Source organism: Melozone crissalis, unplaced genomic scaffold, assembly GCF_028551555.1.
Source record: "Melozone crissalis strain CALT ecotype California unplaced genomic scaffold, PUWL_Pcris_2 ptg000006l_1, whole genome shotgun sequence".
NCBI lineage: Eukaryota > Metazoa > Chordata > Aves > Passeriformes > Passerellidae > Melozone > Melozone crissalis.
In genome coordinates this window covers 40265909-40282800 of record NW_026535784.1, presented here as the reverse complement: position 1 = coordinate 40282800, position 16892 = coordinate 40265909, and the positions used below count along the sequence as shown (strand labels likewise).

General features: G+C 43.4%; 1 protein-coding gene across 1 annotated transcript in view; it reads right to left on the bottom strand.

The window, feature by feature from the left end:
* ARHGEF38 (Rho guanine nucleotide exchange factor 38) overlaps nt 1-16892 on the bottom strand; it is a 36460-nt gene extending 19568 nt beyond the window's left edge. The window contains exons 1-4 of the mRNA XM_054295413.1: nt 16766-16892; nt 16040-16660; nt 5279-5484; nt 2698-2821 (exon numbers count right to left, since the gene is read on the bottom strand). Of these exons, the coding sequence (XP_054151388.1) occupies nt 2698-2821; nt 5279-5484; nt 16040-16660; nt 16766-16892 (1078 nt within the window). The remainder of the gene's footprint in view (nt 1-2697; nt 2822-5278; nt 5485-16039; nt 16661-16765) is intronic.

Below are 16892 nucleotides of genomic sequence, written 5' to 3'. Positions count from 1 at the left end.
TGCACTAACATTAAGCAGAGCTCCAAGTGCTTAGCATGGTCTGTATTATCCTAAGCCCTCAAGTGAGGTCACATTTTCAGTAGGAAAAATGCAATGCAGCCTTAGAGCTCATTTCAGTGTATACTACAGGCTGAAAATTAGCTTCTCCAGGAGGAAAGAGCTGGGCAAGTTCTGTTCACTGAAGTATTGTGCCACAGCGAAAGATACTCCCATTGATGCTCAATGATGAGAAAAATCATGTGCTGATTTCATGAACAGGGCCTTTTAACAGCAGGTGGATTTCTAAACCTAAAGCCTGTCTTGGTTCTGAGCTGTACGAGTTTTGGGCATATCACTGTGGGAGCTTGCTTTATGAACCAAAACCACATTGGATTTGGCACAGCTTTAAAAATACTCTGAGAGATGCAAAGCTCCTTGATGCCTCTTCTGGAGTTGGTCATCAGTCTCAAAGAGAAATTCCTAGGAGGAAGACTTGAGTAACAAGGCAGTTTCTCCCTGTTGCTCTCAGTGGTGCTTCCACTACAGGCAGCAGTAGGAGAGGGAGGAAAGAGTCTAATATCAAAAGCTAAGTCTTCATATTCCTCCATATACAGAGGAATATGAAGAATATGTACTCAGAACAGAGAGGAGAAAAAAAATCACGGAAGGACTACAAAAGGTGTTTAACCTATTTTAGCTCAGATTAGGAGATGGGTTTTGAAACCAACCACTCATTAGTCCTCATCTCCCATGCCTTGGCTGTGTGGTGGAGCAGTCACAGTGATACAGACTGGATCCCTTAGAGGATGATAATTGCCAGAAGACACACTCCAAGGGCACATCTTATGCAGTCCAGCCATAAGGGGCATCTCAACCCACAGGCACAGGCTACAACCAAGCTGAAGTAAGACCTTGTAAAATGTGTAGTGTGGATACCATTTCCTTAGCAGAAACTCTCACTCTGCAAGTCTGCTCCTATTGGACATTATCACTTGTCAATGTGGACATAGGATAAAATGTGGAGAACACAGACTAAAATAAGACATGACTATGAACAACCATACTGTTTTGCTTTCAAAGCAGTGAATCATCAGTTCTTTTGAACCTCACCATGACTGGGTTCCAAAGTAAGATACTTCAATACAAGATTTTTAAATACATTAAACATGACAGAATATGATGAGTGTGCTTTTTCTATAGGCTTCAAAAACTTTTACACTGAAGATCCTGAACACAAAATTATTACTTTGATGTATTTTCAGAGGACAATAAACCTACTAACTGCTTGTAGTGATGCAATTATTCTCCCTATTTTTGTCTCAGCCTTCAGAAGAATGTCTCACACCTTACTTGACAACCTTTTTCCTGTCATAAGTTAGCCAACTCTATGATCAATGATCCCATGTATTTTCATGGTTCTTTGTCTCATTTGGAGAAATGCACCCTAATAGATGGATGAAATTGTTTGTCTTTACTTCTGAATGTGGCAGGGAACTAATAGAATGATTCTCTTGGCTGTGAGAAAGGCACTTCCTGCTAGAATAGAACATTGCTTATTAAGAGTATGACTCATCATGATGCGCTTCTACTGAAATACTGCCAAACAACACAGACGCATCAAACTACGTTAAGCTGTTGCCTTGGCAAACCAGATCGAGACGTGCTAGAATTAATACTTTTCCCAAGTCTCTCATGCTTTAATATCCTGTTTCTTAGTAAAGTGTCAACTGATATTTTTACCCAATTACTTGAGAGAAGAGGGACACTTTTTATAAGGTTAGGGTTACCTGTGGTTTGTGGTCAGGCTAGGAAAGAAAGAACCTCTCTTGACCTCTGAATCCCAGCTGGAAATTTTTTAAACTGAACTGTTTAAATTTTTAAACTAAACTGTCTGACTTTGCACTGAAGCAAATTCAGAATTCTCACCTGATCCCTTAAAGGTAGCTCACCCTAAGGTGCCTTTGCACTGACAAAGCAGTCATGGGAGAGCTGATGTCTGCTGGTAACTTCTTAAATCTCTCCAGCTGTGCCAGAATGTCACATGAATCACTGCCTTAATGTTCATGACCTGACCTGCAGAACTCGTGACTGTTGTGACATATCCGGGGCCAACCTGCTGGCTGAAAATACCTGTGATTCCTACAGACATTCCCACACAGAATCCCACAAACTTCAGATTCATTACATCTTTCTCTACTGTCCATGTCCCTGTCAAGCACATTTAACCACCTCCTACAGGAACTGTATCACCAGTACATACATGTTTAGAGTGTTGGGATGGGTTGAGGTTTGACATGCTTGTTATTCCAAATATTTCTAATGCTTTTCCTGAATGGCACAACTCTGTATATGCAAAATAAGAATTTGAGTCAGCACAAGTGGATTTAGGTAGGCAATATCAAACTAGATGAAACAGATCTTAGCAGTAATTTGTATAACTCATTGCAACAGGTTTTACTCATTCTAAACTCATTTTCTCCTTCCTCCCTTCTCCTCAGCATCCAGATGTATGGAAAAAAAAGCATCATCATCATATAAGTACAGTACAGCAAATGGACAGGTTTCACATGTTATTTTTCCTGTGTCATTTTGGACAGCCCCTAGGATGCCAGCCTCTGAGAGGGGTACTAGCTAAGTCTGATGAGAGCAGAGGACAGGAGAGTGTTATGTTTATTCTTTCACGTGGCTTTGTAGAACTCAAGAGGACAGTAAACATACCGATTATTTGCATGGGTGGTTCCACATCTGTTGTGGCTTCTTCCAACAATGACAGCAGTTTGGCTGATAGCTGATGGACCAATTCAACGTTGCTAAACAAGCCATCCACGTCAAAGCGAGCAATCTAATGGAATACAAATAGTAAGCAGCTACTGACAAAGGATAAAGAAGGACGTTGTGTATTGCACAGCTTCTCTTGCTATGCCCTGAGTGTTCAACACTCCAGGAAGCACCACTTCTGCAAAACCTCATATAAACATCCTCCTTGCGACTTCAAGGACACATTAACAATTTTCACATTAGTATAATGTGGTTGACGCTGTTGACAAAGTGTATGTTATCAAGTGTTTTTAACCTTATTTTTAACTATCACTAATCTGAAACTGTTTATCTAGGAAGGAAATAAATATTATCATCTGAATAAAGAAAAGATCCTTAGCTGGCTTTGAAATGTTTATTTACTTTCCCACTGGGGAAAACAATACTTGGCAGTAGGTTTGATTCCCTGATTACCACCCACTATCAGAGGCCACTACAAAAACTGAGAGCTTGGCACTTTGGTGCCAGCTACCAGGTACAAAGACTCCAAGATAGCTGGTGCCATTTAAATTGGTTGTCCTATAAATCCAAAGTCAAGATCATATAACTTCCACTAAAAGAAACACATTTCTAATTTGGGATATTAATACAACCTAAAGAACTTCTTACAGAGCCTGGGCACACAACATGGATTTCAGTGAATTGTATCCATTTCTACCAACAGAAAATTTGGTTCTGTGTCCCTCCTCATCTTACAGGAAGTAAAAGATTTCCAGGACATGTACTTTTCATTTCACAGCAGGGCAATAGTTATTATTTGGGGATCATTGGAGATAACCAGTGGTAATGTGCTCATACTGAGAACAAAGACAAGACCAGTTTCATCACCCATATCAATACTCTCTGAGCCTACCTCTCCATTTGGAAGAGAACTGCTGATTTACATAGCAGCTTACCAGATGCCAGGAGGATCAAATTGCATGCTATTGTAACAAAATCAGAAATACACTTCCAGTACTGATGCAGTTAATTTCTTTATAAGCATTATAGGGGCTAAAACATGTTTTATCCATTTGGAAATATGAAACAGATTCATTGCCTAGACCAATTTTCTAAATACATTATAAACTTCCAATATGGTAGTTTATTGGAGAGCTAGCATTAAAAACATGTAACATTCCTGAAAGCCTTTCAAAAATGCAGAGGTTATTAGATTAGATTAAGACAGTTATAATCTCTAAATTACTTTTCCTGTATACATCTAGCACAGGACTTCTGACCTCCTCCCCAGCATGTCTACATAGTATTTGGAACTACATCATGCATGGACACTTCCACACATTAATGCAGTGGCAAAGGACAGAATCAAAAAGAATGTTTTTAGTTGGGTGAAAAAGAGTGACAGAATACGGCACTTTTGTCAAAAATCTCAGTGAGTTCAACCAGGGAATATTCTTGCTCCATGCTGGCCAGGCTGGGGAGGAAGTCAAGTGGAGACTACTTCTAAGTGGATGAACGAGTGAGGGAGGAGGAAGAAGTCAAGAACTCCTAAAGTTATGTCAGCAGATGCCAGCTCTTCTGAGAGTGGGTTGGAGCAAATTCTGACACAGTTTTAGAAAAGCAAAAATGTCCTGCAGAAGTTTTAGCAGCACAGGTTAAGAGGCACTGCCAATGTCACCTGAAGACACTTTGGCCTCTGCACCTGTATTTTGTCACCACAAACCCTACACAAAGATTACGTGGGTTAAGGTCTGTTTAAAATTATTTTTATTCTATTTCTGCAGCAGATATCATTTGTGCAGCCTCTGTTGAATGCTAGGCCTCACAAACACGAATCTTTGTCTGGACAATCTCCTCTATTTCCAGCACCATTTTTCTACAAATTGAAATACTGTTGAGGCAAAGGTGCTCTTTGAAGTCTCAGCTGAAAAAGAAAATAGGTATCATTGGCCTAATAAGGTCTTTTCCATGAAAGGTAGTTTATGAGCCTTTTTCTTAAATGTACCTCTTTTGTGTGAAATACAAATATCCCAAGTCCTCACTGGCCTGTCAAGCATGGTATTTATCCACTACAACTGTCTGAAAGGATGAATAAAGTTATCTTAACAATTGAATTTAACCTTGATGCAGAGGTTCATGCCATTCCAGTCTCTACTGTGGGAAAAACCTTCATTTTGAGGTACCAGTAAGCATCTGCCGTGGCACGTAACAAGGGTTATAACTACAGAGCAGAAGGGAAGCTGGAAGCTGCTGCTGCAGCCCATAGGCAGGGATGTAATATCCAAGCTGACCTCTGGACAAGCACCTCGATGCAGGCTTTATGCAAGTTCAGCACAAGGGTTCAGGAGCATCTCTGACCTTCCATGCTCCTCACTGCCAGAGCCCTGACACATCACATCCCGGGGCGCTGGCTCCAGACCTGCTCCCAGCACCATGTCACTCTCCTGCTGACACTTGTGCTTGCATGGATATTGTCTGCAAGCAGAACATGGCTGAGCTGAGACCTTGGCATCATCCCCTCATCCTCCACCCCAGCACTCACCTGCATGTTTCTCAGGGGCTGAATCACTTCCTGGATGCAGAGATCCAGGTCACTGATAAAGTCTTTCTCAGTCTGCAGGAGTTCTGCGATGATTTTCACCCTCCTGGCCATCATGCGTCGCCTGACTTCTTCTTCGTCTTCTTCTTCTTTGTCCTCCTGCAGCGGGGTGGCAGGGGTTGAGGACACCGCCTGTGGAGCCATTTTTTCTGGTAAAAAAAGGAAAAGATTCGTGAGGAGTGTCATAATTCCACATGCTCATCCAGCTTGCCCTGCATGACCATGGGTGGTGGACAAACAGCCATGGCAAGCAGGAAAAGAAGCATAAGAAATGGCAAACCCAAATCAGACTGAGTGTCATCCCATCTCCTTCTTGTAAAAGTGGACAGGGGTATGCCCAAGCAACTTGTCCATTTGGCATTAAGGGGATAACCCATCACTGGCTCCTCTGGTTTAGATGTTTGGTATCGGGCAGAAATTTTCTATGGAGCACAGGAGAGTCTAATTCTCATCACACTAAAATTCCAGGATAGCTGATGCCCTTCTACTCCTTTGAAAACAGTAGTGGTCTGACATCTATTATGATTTGGAGGATGGAAAAAATGTGCTCCTGTGAAAGAAAAAGGCTGTTTACCATAAAAAAGCTTCACAATAATAACCTTTGTTCTGTACAATGTAACATTGAGTCTATTCATGGGAAATTGAGGACTGCAAGTACTGGATGACAAACTTTCAAGCGAAGACAATGTTACTAACAATGATGATGAATCCTCCAGCTCTGTTTAAAAATATTTTTTTGAAAGAGACAAAGGAATTCAAGAAGAATATGAGAAAACCTTTAATGATCAATAACAACCATTTCTACAAACAACAGAAATCATTGGGATTAGGACATTCTTCACTGCTTTTCGGTACTTAACACCTAGGACATCTGATTTGTCTCAAATACAGGAAAACACAAGTGACTCTTCTACGGATAGGTAATTTATGTACATTACAAGACCTGCACACAACCTACTTATCTGTAATGATGGTCTTCCCACCTGCTGGTCTCTAAGCCAGGCTGCAGAGATCCATGTCAGCTCTAAAAAGGGCACTGGCAATCCATATTTTTCATTAAGAAATACACACAAAATCCAAAAACGAAACCAAAAAGGACCCGAGTCAAAGATTTCAGAGGCTATTCTGGTGTTTTTCTGCTAGCCACAAGATGGTGCAGAGTACCAACAAAGATGGACAGACATATCATTAGCGTGCTCAAGTCTGCATCACTCAGGCTGAGCTTTGACAGCCCTGGCTTTTATTGCTCAGCAGCAAAGGATGGGAATCTCTGCCGACAATCGACTGCTGCACCTTCAAGTCAGCTTCTTGTACAGACTGTACTGAAGGAGGTAATAAAAAGCAGTATCAGGTGCTTTGCTCACTGATCATATTGCATTTATTTTAATTGATTGTTAAGGGTAAGGTCATGAGCACTCCAGTGAGCATTGAACAGTGCAACTGGCCTGTGCAACACCAGCCAAGGGGGTAGAGGATAGCCCAGAGCTGGACCTGTGGGAGCCAAGCAGCATTCAGGACAGAGGGCTTTGAGCCATCTGAAAACAAGAGGTGTAAAATACAATAAATCAAATATGTCATCTTCACCCATACCTTCTACAATTATGCTGACCAGTGATACTCAGAAAGGAAAGGTTTGTATTAATGACTCTCCCACCAGGTTTTCAAGTGAGACTGATGCGACCACAGATAGTTTTAAATAGCTGCTTTTGGGACAGCATGTCAGTCTCTACAGCACTAGTTTTAAACAGTGAGGACCAAGAACCTAAACAGATCTGGGTGGAGGAATGGAAGGCAGAGGAGTAGGGGAGCTGTTTTCTCAAACATTTTTGTATTTAGATACACTTTTCAGCTTGGAGTTTTTAGCCTTGACATTTGTGTATAACACAGGCATGAACATTTTGTCCTTGAGTTTGTACAGAGACAATGAAACAGAAACATGAAGAGAATGTCTCCCCTCTGCAAGGCCTTGGTTATCAAAAGAATTTTAGGCTTAACCTTGCACTGATGAGTTCGTGCTGCTGCAGAGCTCATCCACCAAAGGTGCTGCGTGCTGAATATTACAGACTCTGCTCTTTAGTGAGTAGGAGAGCAAAACTGGTACCAGTATCACTTCAAAGCTCCCTCAGAGAAATTTACTGCTAGGGTTGCAGAATGGGACCACCTTGCCTGCTGCTGACATGCTAAAGCAGCAGGTACTTTTTATTCTGAAAACTTACAGTATGTAACCACATTTATTAATTCACAAGGAACCATATGAACAATCCATTTCTATTTAACTTTTGCACCAAAATCAGGATTTTTCTTTAGATTGAGCATGAAACTGTTTGCATGCCTGCAACTCTGTGTGAAGAGTTCAGGGCAACTCCTGAGAAAGCACAGAGAGGAAGATCTCAGGAGTTTAGTTTTGTCTCAGACACAGATGTTATGATATCAGATGGAATTTTAAGGTAAACACAAGATGCTGTACAAAAAAACTTTCTAATCTTTATACTAGTGGCAGGGGAGGCCATTATATGAGCAAAATAAAGCCACTGTATTTCACTTCAGGCTGGAATTCACAATCCCTCGAGAGGCTGTTCTTTCAGTTTGTGTCATTAGATAGCCCTGATCAAATTTGATTCTTGAATTATGTCAGGGCTCATCTATTATCATTATTGCATAATAGATAATAATGCTGGGAAATAAAAATTATTCTCAACAGGAAGAAGTAATCATGAGAAATATCAGTTAGATGCTGTTTCCTTATAGAAAATATGTTTTTTAATAAATGTTTCCTTTAGTTAAATGTAATATAATTTTCCATTTTCACTCAATATGTTAACTTTTTCATTTCAGGCATATCTGTCTCTATAGAATGCAACAGCAAGATCTTGAAGTGATGATTACAGCCAAAATGTATGATTTCGTGTTCAGCTGATTGCTTTTGACCAGTTTGAGAACATTAGTAGTTTGCTGAAATCCTTGCAGAGTAAGTGCAAGTTTAATGAATGCACAAACAGTGAGAGCATATCTGGAATATAATCAGACTCATTTATACCTGGTAATGTGTACCAGCCCTGGAACAGTTGAAGAGAGGATTAGCAGGAAAAGACATTGTTGAGGATTAACTGCTACAGTAAGAATTTGACTCATTTGTCCTCAGAGATACCAGGTATAGAAAAATGAAAAAATAGTCTATTGAATAGATTGTTAAACCACTGCATCTTAAGTCCAGTTTACAAAAAACTAATTGATACTTTTACTGGACATAAGAATATAAAGTAGAAGGCAAAGTTTGTAATTAATGCTTTTGTGATGTCAGCTATCTGCAGGAGTTGCCTTTCTGGAGGACATTCCTTTGGAGATAACTTAGATTTTTCAACTGTGAATTGAAGTACATGGCTCTAGTTGCACAAAACAAGAGGTTCATTATGTGATGACAAGGACAAAGAAGCCATATATCTTACAAAACAATTTCTTGCAAGTGTGAAGTCTAAAGATGTCCCCCAGATGGAGACATCCCACAATGTGGTGAGAGCATGGAGGAACAGAGCTTGCAATGATACTGCATACAGCAGCTCTCTTCTAGGCCCTGGGCAGGTGCTGGGGGGCTGTTCCAATCTGCTTAAAGGGAGGAGAGGCAGGTTTGCCTTAATCTACAACTGCAGAAAGGAACCAGGCTCAAAACATACCTGAAAGTGAGATTAAAACATAAACGACGTTAAATGTTGGGATCCAGAGCGATAACGCGACTTTATTTTTCATAAAAGAGGGAAGAAAGAGAGAAAAGCACAAGAGTAGGAGAATGCCAGAATAATTACAAGAAGCACAGGAAAGGGGTTACCACCACCATGGGTCCAGCGCTGGCTGATAGGGTGCGGTGGGGGCGATCCGTGCGGGTGCAGGGGGTCCTTCTCTGGTGAAGCCTCTCCCAGAGGAGCCCAGTGACCCAGCAAGGGAGCAGCGCCACAGCAGCAGGACCAGACCGGGATGGGGAGCATGGGCAGCCTCATTGGAGCAGCCAGGACAGCACAGACAGCAAAGCTTCCAGCGCTGGGTGGATATTTGCAGCACAGCCCCCAGTGACAGCTTAGGCGTTTGATTTTTTTAGAGGGTTTTGAAAGAGGCAATGGTCACATCCACTTCACAAAGTTCATTGGCTGGCTCCCTGCTGTATCAAAAAGTTTGCTGCTTGCTCGCTTAATGTATCAAAAGTTTGCTGCTCGCTGCTCTGCTGTAACAAAAGTCTGCTGCTTGCTTAATGTATCAACTAAAAGCTCTATGAATAACTTTCAATAGGATGCCTCATTTTCTAAAATAAAGTAGTTTCTTTAAAGGTAAAGGTTTTGTTAAAGGTAACTTAATACTTTAATTTTCAAACCTTAATCTTAGAAGAGGTAATGGAGAAGCATTCCTTACATTTTACTCGTTCACTACAGGGACCCACAGCAAGGGACTGGAGGACCAGCCATAGCAGGGCTGCAAGACCTCTGTGCATAAACCTCCCTGGTTTTCCTGCCTGGAGAGTGAGCAGCTCGAAGAGGTCTGCTCTATCCATCCTTCCTCACAGGTAAGATGCTCTGAATGGATATTACCTTTGCTCTTGGTGTGGGGACCCAGATTTCTCCCCATCCAGTTCCTTCCATGTGGAACCAGAGGAACTAGCACAGAATACAGGAACAAGTACAGTGATGCTGGTGTGTGGAGTGAGTTACAGACCTTTTTGTTACCTAGGCAGCATTTGAAAGATGCCAAAGGAATGTGAGTTCTCACTCACATTGTGCAGATACAAGGATTTTGCCTGGCACAAGGGACTGGTGAAGGCAGAAGTTATCAAGGTATAACACACAAATTACAGAATGACTGTGTTTTCACATGTTAAACATGAGTTTTGTATCACCCTGGATAAATTATTCCTCTGTGAAAGCAAGTCCTCAGATAGCCTTTACCCTCAGATAACCTAGCAATTACACAAGGGAATGTACACCGACTTTTATCAGCTGGATTTGGGAATGAAATGCAGGCAGCCAAGCCCAGAGCTGTGGCAGCTTTCCTCTCCTTCCTCATGCTGTCGCTCTGGCTCTGTTTTCTACACGCCTGCATCCACTGCAGGAGCTGGGAAGGCTGCAGGGCACTGAGACACTGGGATCCATGGGAGTGAGGGAGCCTGAAACAGGACAGGCAGTGGGGAAAGATGGAGTGTGACTCTAGGTGCAGGTAAAGTGCATCACGTTAGATAACACACCTGAGTTTTACTCCAGATGCCCCTCCCTTTGTGAGGGACCACATGGGGTGTCCTTACAGTTCCCACCAGAGTTCTTACAGTGCAGCAATATGGTGCAAACATAGTGCAAATTAGGCCACTGAAGACCAAGTTGGGCATTGAAATAGAAAAATATTGGGAGAGACTTGAGGAAAACCTTTTTTTTTTCTTTTACTGAGAGACTCATGAGAGCAGCATTGTTCAGGAGCGGGTTTGCTGTGCACAGGCTGTGAATAACACATGCAAAAAGCCCCTTTTCTGAACCCAGGAAGAAAACACTGCAGGACCAGGATGACCTTGCACCCGTATTCCTGGGCAACAGGTTTGCTTATAAAACCTGCATCAGAGACTTCCATGCAATTAGGTCATTCAATCTTTGATCATTTTTCTGTTCCATAAGGTACAAAGAGTATTTACATTCTATGTGCAGGTTCTTTCTTCAATTCCTTGACAGCAGACCGCTCTAATTATGTGTGTGCTGACAGGACTACAGAGAGCTCCCATGTGACCGTGGTGCAAGGGAAGAAAGCTTATCATCAGGTGACAGAAGAATGCCCTTATTGTTAGCTCCAATACTTACAAATAAACCTTCCCAGGGTGTCACACACCGGTATAAATACACCACCCCTGTGGCACTGAGCTAATATGTTAATAAGCAGGAACTGAGGAAGGGCTGCACCTGAACTGCTCCCTCCAGGACACAAGCACCTCAGGATTTGGCATGGATTAGCTGTATGAACAGTGGCCCACAAAGCAAAGTATCCCAATCAATAAAATGTTTGCTAATATGCTCAGAGGAGGATCCATAAATCTCCCTGTGTCTCAGTCTTCCCTTTGGCTGCAGTTCCCAGTTCTACTCTTAGCTCCTAAATGTCCTCAGCCAGGCTTGGCTGTGCCAAGTGCTGTGCAAACACTGCAGCACAAAATGGATTCTGCTCTGAAAAGGTGGGCTCACTTACCTGACAGACACTGCAATAAGCTCAAGGAATAACTCCAGCTTTATTGCAGCACAAGTTAACAGAATTAGATCCCCCAAGCCTAAATTTGCGTGGGAAAAAATAGAAGTATTTGTTAGATCGTGACTTCTCATCCCAGGGCACAGGGGGGAGAATTTTCATCAAGCCATCTCCTGCATGTCAGGAAATAACCTGAAATTTTACTCCTTACTGTACTTTAGCAAGCCAGCCGCTCCACTGATCAATACATCCTGCAGTGAAATAAGATATTATCTGCATTGTGGTCCATAGAAAGCTAGCACAAAGCAAATAAGGAACTGGGGAGTGGCACAGGGGATCTTTACACCTGGTGGGAGGTGCAAGAAGCTGACAGCATGGGCAGCCCATGCAGGAAGGGGTGGTGTGCTCTGCAAGCAGGGAGGAGGATGGGATGAAGAAAGGTGCCCTGCCTGAGATGGAGCAAAGGCGTCTGGGCTTTTGTACTCCAAGGGACAGTAGCTTTCCAAGAATTTGTATAATTTTGCTGGTTTCTGCATCATCTGGTGCAGAATATCTGGTGTTAGTTATTTCTCATAACTACATTAGACAGAGAAGACACACAGCATTCAGGGTTCAGACATGAGCTCTGAGGCAGTGCATTGTGGTAGCTGTGTGATTTGAATCACCAATACAGGTATGTCCCTGATGCATTTCAAATTGAAGTGTGTGCAAATCACTTACCAGGGCAGTTGACCCATTCACAGCCAAAGTTGTAAGGGAATTAATATGTAACAATTTGTAAGACAAGGTGCTTTTTTGAGGCATTAATTGTTTTGCTGAGCACTGAAAATATGATCTCTGATTCCTTCAGGAAACTCACTGCTTTCAATAGCTCATTTTTCACAGCAAGCACAAGTTTGGCATATAATTATTAACAAAAAACCAGCAACCTGCCCAAAACTTAACAGACAATGAACTATGCTTCAAATGCCTTTTCATGGTGTGCCCTTTTTAGCTAATATCATCTATCCCCATGACACACTGTATGCTAATCTGCCCTGATCTTGCAAACATTTGTGTGCCAATAACTGCACCAAGCAAACCCCTTTTATCAAAATACACAGGTACTCACAGAATGGAAGCTTTGGGTTAATTCAAAGACTAATCCCAACATTCATACAATACATAAATATTAATATAGTTACTTTTGAAGCAGCTACTGATGGATTTTCACTTTAGAAAAGATAACTCATACCAGCTAACCAGCTATAGATAATACATTTGAAAGTAGAGATGCTAAATATCACTTTTTGTTTTGCAACTTCTTCATTCCTCTTGAAAGAACATACTTGCTGAATTTTCTAGTGAATGTAGAGCAGAGCAATGAATAGAAATGTCACAGGAGCTCTGCCTTAGCTCTTATAATGATCCTTGATATTATTTCTGCATCTCCACCACAGATGCTAGTGAATATACCTTCCTTAACCCCATTCTTCCCTCTTCAGAAGACCAATGTCCAGTTGATGGAAGAAATATATATGGCCTGATCAAGGTATTCCTGGACTCTTCCAAGTATGCAAGTGTAATCTGAGCTCTAAATGACTGCATGGTTTTATCATGAACCTGGCATTTGATGGCAATCACCTTATTTCCCCCTATCTAAAATGGGGCTGGCAGGCATTGGGTTATCTCACAGGATGAGCTGAAGTACAGGCACGAATGCTTGCCAAGCTCCTTGAGAATATAATAGTTACTTTGCATCTTATTTCCTTTTTAAAAGAGTAAAGTCAGGAAATGTTGCACGGCCATTCACACCAGATAAGCTATTGAATAGTTGCACCATCTATAGTCATTAACCATGAAAATGCTTTCTTGTGTCTTAACCAATCCTTAATTTTAAAGTGAAAAACACTTGCAGAAGTTTCCACCTTTGGCAATGCTATTGTGCACTGCTGTTTGTAGAACGACAGAACAAACCACCTCGATTACCCTGGAGATTTGGAGTGAGAAAGTCTCCTTCTCACTCTTCATAGAAAACATTGGTCTACTGTATAAAACAAAACTTAAAAGAAATCCAAGCGCAGAAATTGAATTCTTAGGAGTTTTTATGCCTGACTGCTTGCTCTCTTGGGCTTTTTGTTTTGTTTTCTTCACAGGCTTTTATTTGGGGGCCTCTATTTCCACCACACCGAGCTGCATTTTGAGCATGTACTCCAGAGCTGCTGGGAATGGCTGTGGAGGAACAGCCCGGTTCCTTCTCAGGGGAACCCTCAGAGTCTGCCGGGCCTGGAAGGGACCGGGATGTGCCTCATGCCTGCGCTTCACCCTGCACAAATGAACTGGCCCCTGAGCTCTGCCTAGAGCAGGGTCCTGCAGCCCCTGTGGAAACCCGCCCCACTTACGGGAGATTTCCTTCTGCAGCGCTTGCTGCTGTTGCATCCCTGTGTCTTACACATCCTTGTCTGCGCTAATACCTACCCCAGGTCTGCAGATTATGTGTTAGAGAACACATTAACAGGAGCCAATAGAAGGGAGAGGCAACTAAACACAGAGCTTTTCCCACAATTCCTGTCGGAAGCAAGTGCAAGTTCCCATTTGTATCTTTTTACAAAGCATTTACCACTCTAGGGTGATCAGAAAGTCCCGACCGGGTGACACACACCAGAAATGCTGTCACCAACAGAGCTGCTGACTTTCTTAACAAGAATGGAAAACTCAAAAGCTTTGTGCCAACACAACCACTTCCTTGCTGTAAGCTGCTTTGCATCCAAGCGCTACGAGAAAAATGCAGAACACAAAGGTGTCCAACCACAGCACAGCGTCAGTGTTGGCAGGCAGCACATTAGGTCCGGGATCCGTGATCCTTATCAGATTCAAGCACATCTTCCTCAAAAAAATTTGATCCAGGTCAGGCCTGGGCACATAACTGCAATTCTATGGCAAGTGCAAATATACTTTATAGGAATTTCTACTGCCTTTGTATTTTCACTCCAAGGACAGGCAACTTCTAATCCAATGCAAAGCCTGCAGGTACATTTTTAACCCAACATTGTTTTTCTCAAACAAACAGAGGCAAACAGAGTGAGCTGATATCAGCCCGTGCTTTGCAATAGGCGGCCGTGGCAGTCCCAGCATGTGGCAGGAGCTGTAAAGCTGGATTTACTGTCTCCTTGGACTGCTGCCATATACATAACCTCAGCTCTGCCATGACTTCCTGGGCTTTCCCACCTCCTCGCCTTCAGATTTTAAACAGGAGACATCCATGGCTTGAACGTGGCTGACACAGGACAGAAAGATTTCACACCTTTTCGCTGGATACTTCTCTGATAACCTTGACCTCACTTGGCCAACCCCATTTAGGAGTTAAAATCTGCTGTCTTTATGGGATTTGTGCCATGAGCTTGCCACAGCCATCCGTGCCCTGAAACACCCCTGCCAGATTCCTGAATCGTGGGCCTGACCTATCTGAGTATTTTTCACCTTCTCATTGATTAACTATCATGAGGAGGGAAGAGCACAATTGATGAACCTCTCTGTTTCAGCATATGCAGTCCCCATAGAAAACCTATTATTTTCAGGCTTATTATTTTATTTTCTGCTTTTATTGTCTCTCTGAAGCAATGCTACTTCCTAATTAAGTGCATCAAAACCACAATACAGCAATCCAAAGTATTTTTCTATTTTATTTCCTCATAAAGGATTATGGTTGCAAGAATGACTGCCACTAAGCAGTTATAGCACTATTAGTAATACACACTTATAGTATAATAATACTCAAACCCTGTTGTTCAAGACCCTGGAAACCCACAGAAATTCATCAGTTGGTGTTCCAGAGCACTCCCAGAAATTGCTATTCACATTCTTCATGCTTTTCCTCAATTTGTGGCATCACATTTAATTTTTGATTGACAAACCCAGTACTGACATACTTTACTACAATTTCTGTTCCATATGCAATATGATTATTTGAAAAGCAACTCTCTCCATAATCACAGAATGGTATAATTTTCATCAGTATATCCATCTGAACATGTATTTGGACATACTTTAGTTCAGGCTTGTACAATCTATGCAACAGTTTATTGACCACAATATTTTTAATTGAGAAAATAAAAAGTCCTTGATGCTTCTAATGACTTGGCACATACCCTGCTTAATGCGACAGCCAACGACAGATAGGATGACCCTATTTTCACATTACTGTTTGTGTTGCAAATGCATTCTGGTGAATGAGAAAGGTTTTGATTGCATACGAGTTTTGCAGGCACTCACCAAAACCTTCAATTATATTTTGTGTCCCGTCTACAAAACACTATTTAGAAAAATTAGGGGAAACATGTCACAGCCTGGAGGTGGGGGGCAAGGTTGAGAGGGGTCATGGCTCATTGCTCATTCCAATGTGGGTGTGGGGGGGCAGAGCCTGCCATTCCCTTCTTTATCTGAAGGCTGCAGCCTGGAGGGCACGGAGACACCAGCCCAGCTCAGAGCATCCCTGGCAGCAGAGCACCGAACAAGCTTCCCCAGTACCTTGCAATTTCTGGCTGTACTCCGTCCTGTCGGACTGACTCCTCCTCAAGTTGCCGTGGTCCCCGGCGGTGGTGCTGCTCTCCACCACGGGCTCCGTCCTCCTCCTCTGCCCCAGGTACAGCTTGTTCCTTAGCAGGGTCAAATTCCTCAGCCTTCCCCCGGTGCCTTCCTTCCCCGGACAGTCCATGCTCGCCCCGGACATCCTTGCGTGCTGCTGCTGCTGCTGCTGGAGGGGGACAATAGCTCGATATCCGGGGAGGTGACCCCCTTGCCCAGGTGAAGGCCGGCTGCTTTGGGCTTGGGTTTGCAGCAGGGCTCGCCAGGCTGCGCAGGGCCCCGGGCTCAGCCCTGCCACCTGTGTCGGAGCAGCTCCACCCCCGGGAAGCTGCCGCCCAGGGCAGCGTTTGCATTCACCTGCCCTGTGTGCAACGCGCCTGGCGGGGCCGCTTTCGGAGCCAGCCCCAAACCGCAGCCATTCCCGGCCCTCTCCCTGCTGCAGGGCACGCTCCTCACCGCGCCGCAGGGCCCGGGGTGCCGGCACCGAGGAGCGGGAATTGCCTCCTCCCGGCTCCAGCTGGGAGATGCCCGAGGGTGGCACGGCAGAGCCCTTCCCGCTCTGCACTGCCGGGCAGGTGAAGCGGACAGCAAGGCAGTGGGAAGGGGAGGCCAGCCACCCACTCGGCCCTCACTCCGGCAGCCTGGTCACGACCCCGGCTCCTTGCGTACCAAGTTGTATCTGCCAGTCTCCTGACCCCACTGAGAGGTGTATCTTTTGGGCTGGAAACTCCGGATCTACAGGTTTGAAAGGCGACCAGTCCCCCAGGACAATGAAGGAAAGGGCTGAGAAGGACAT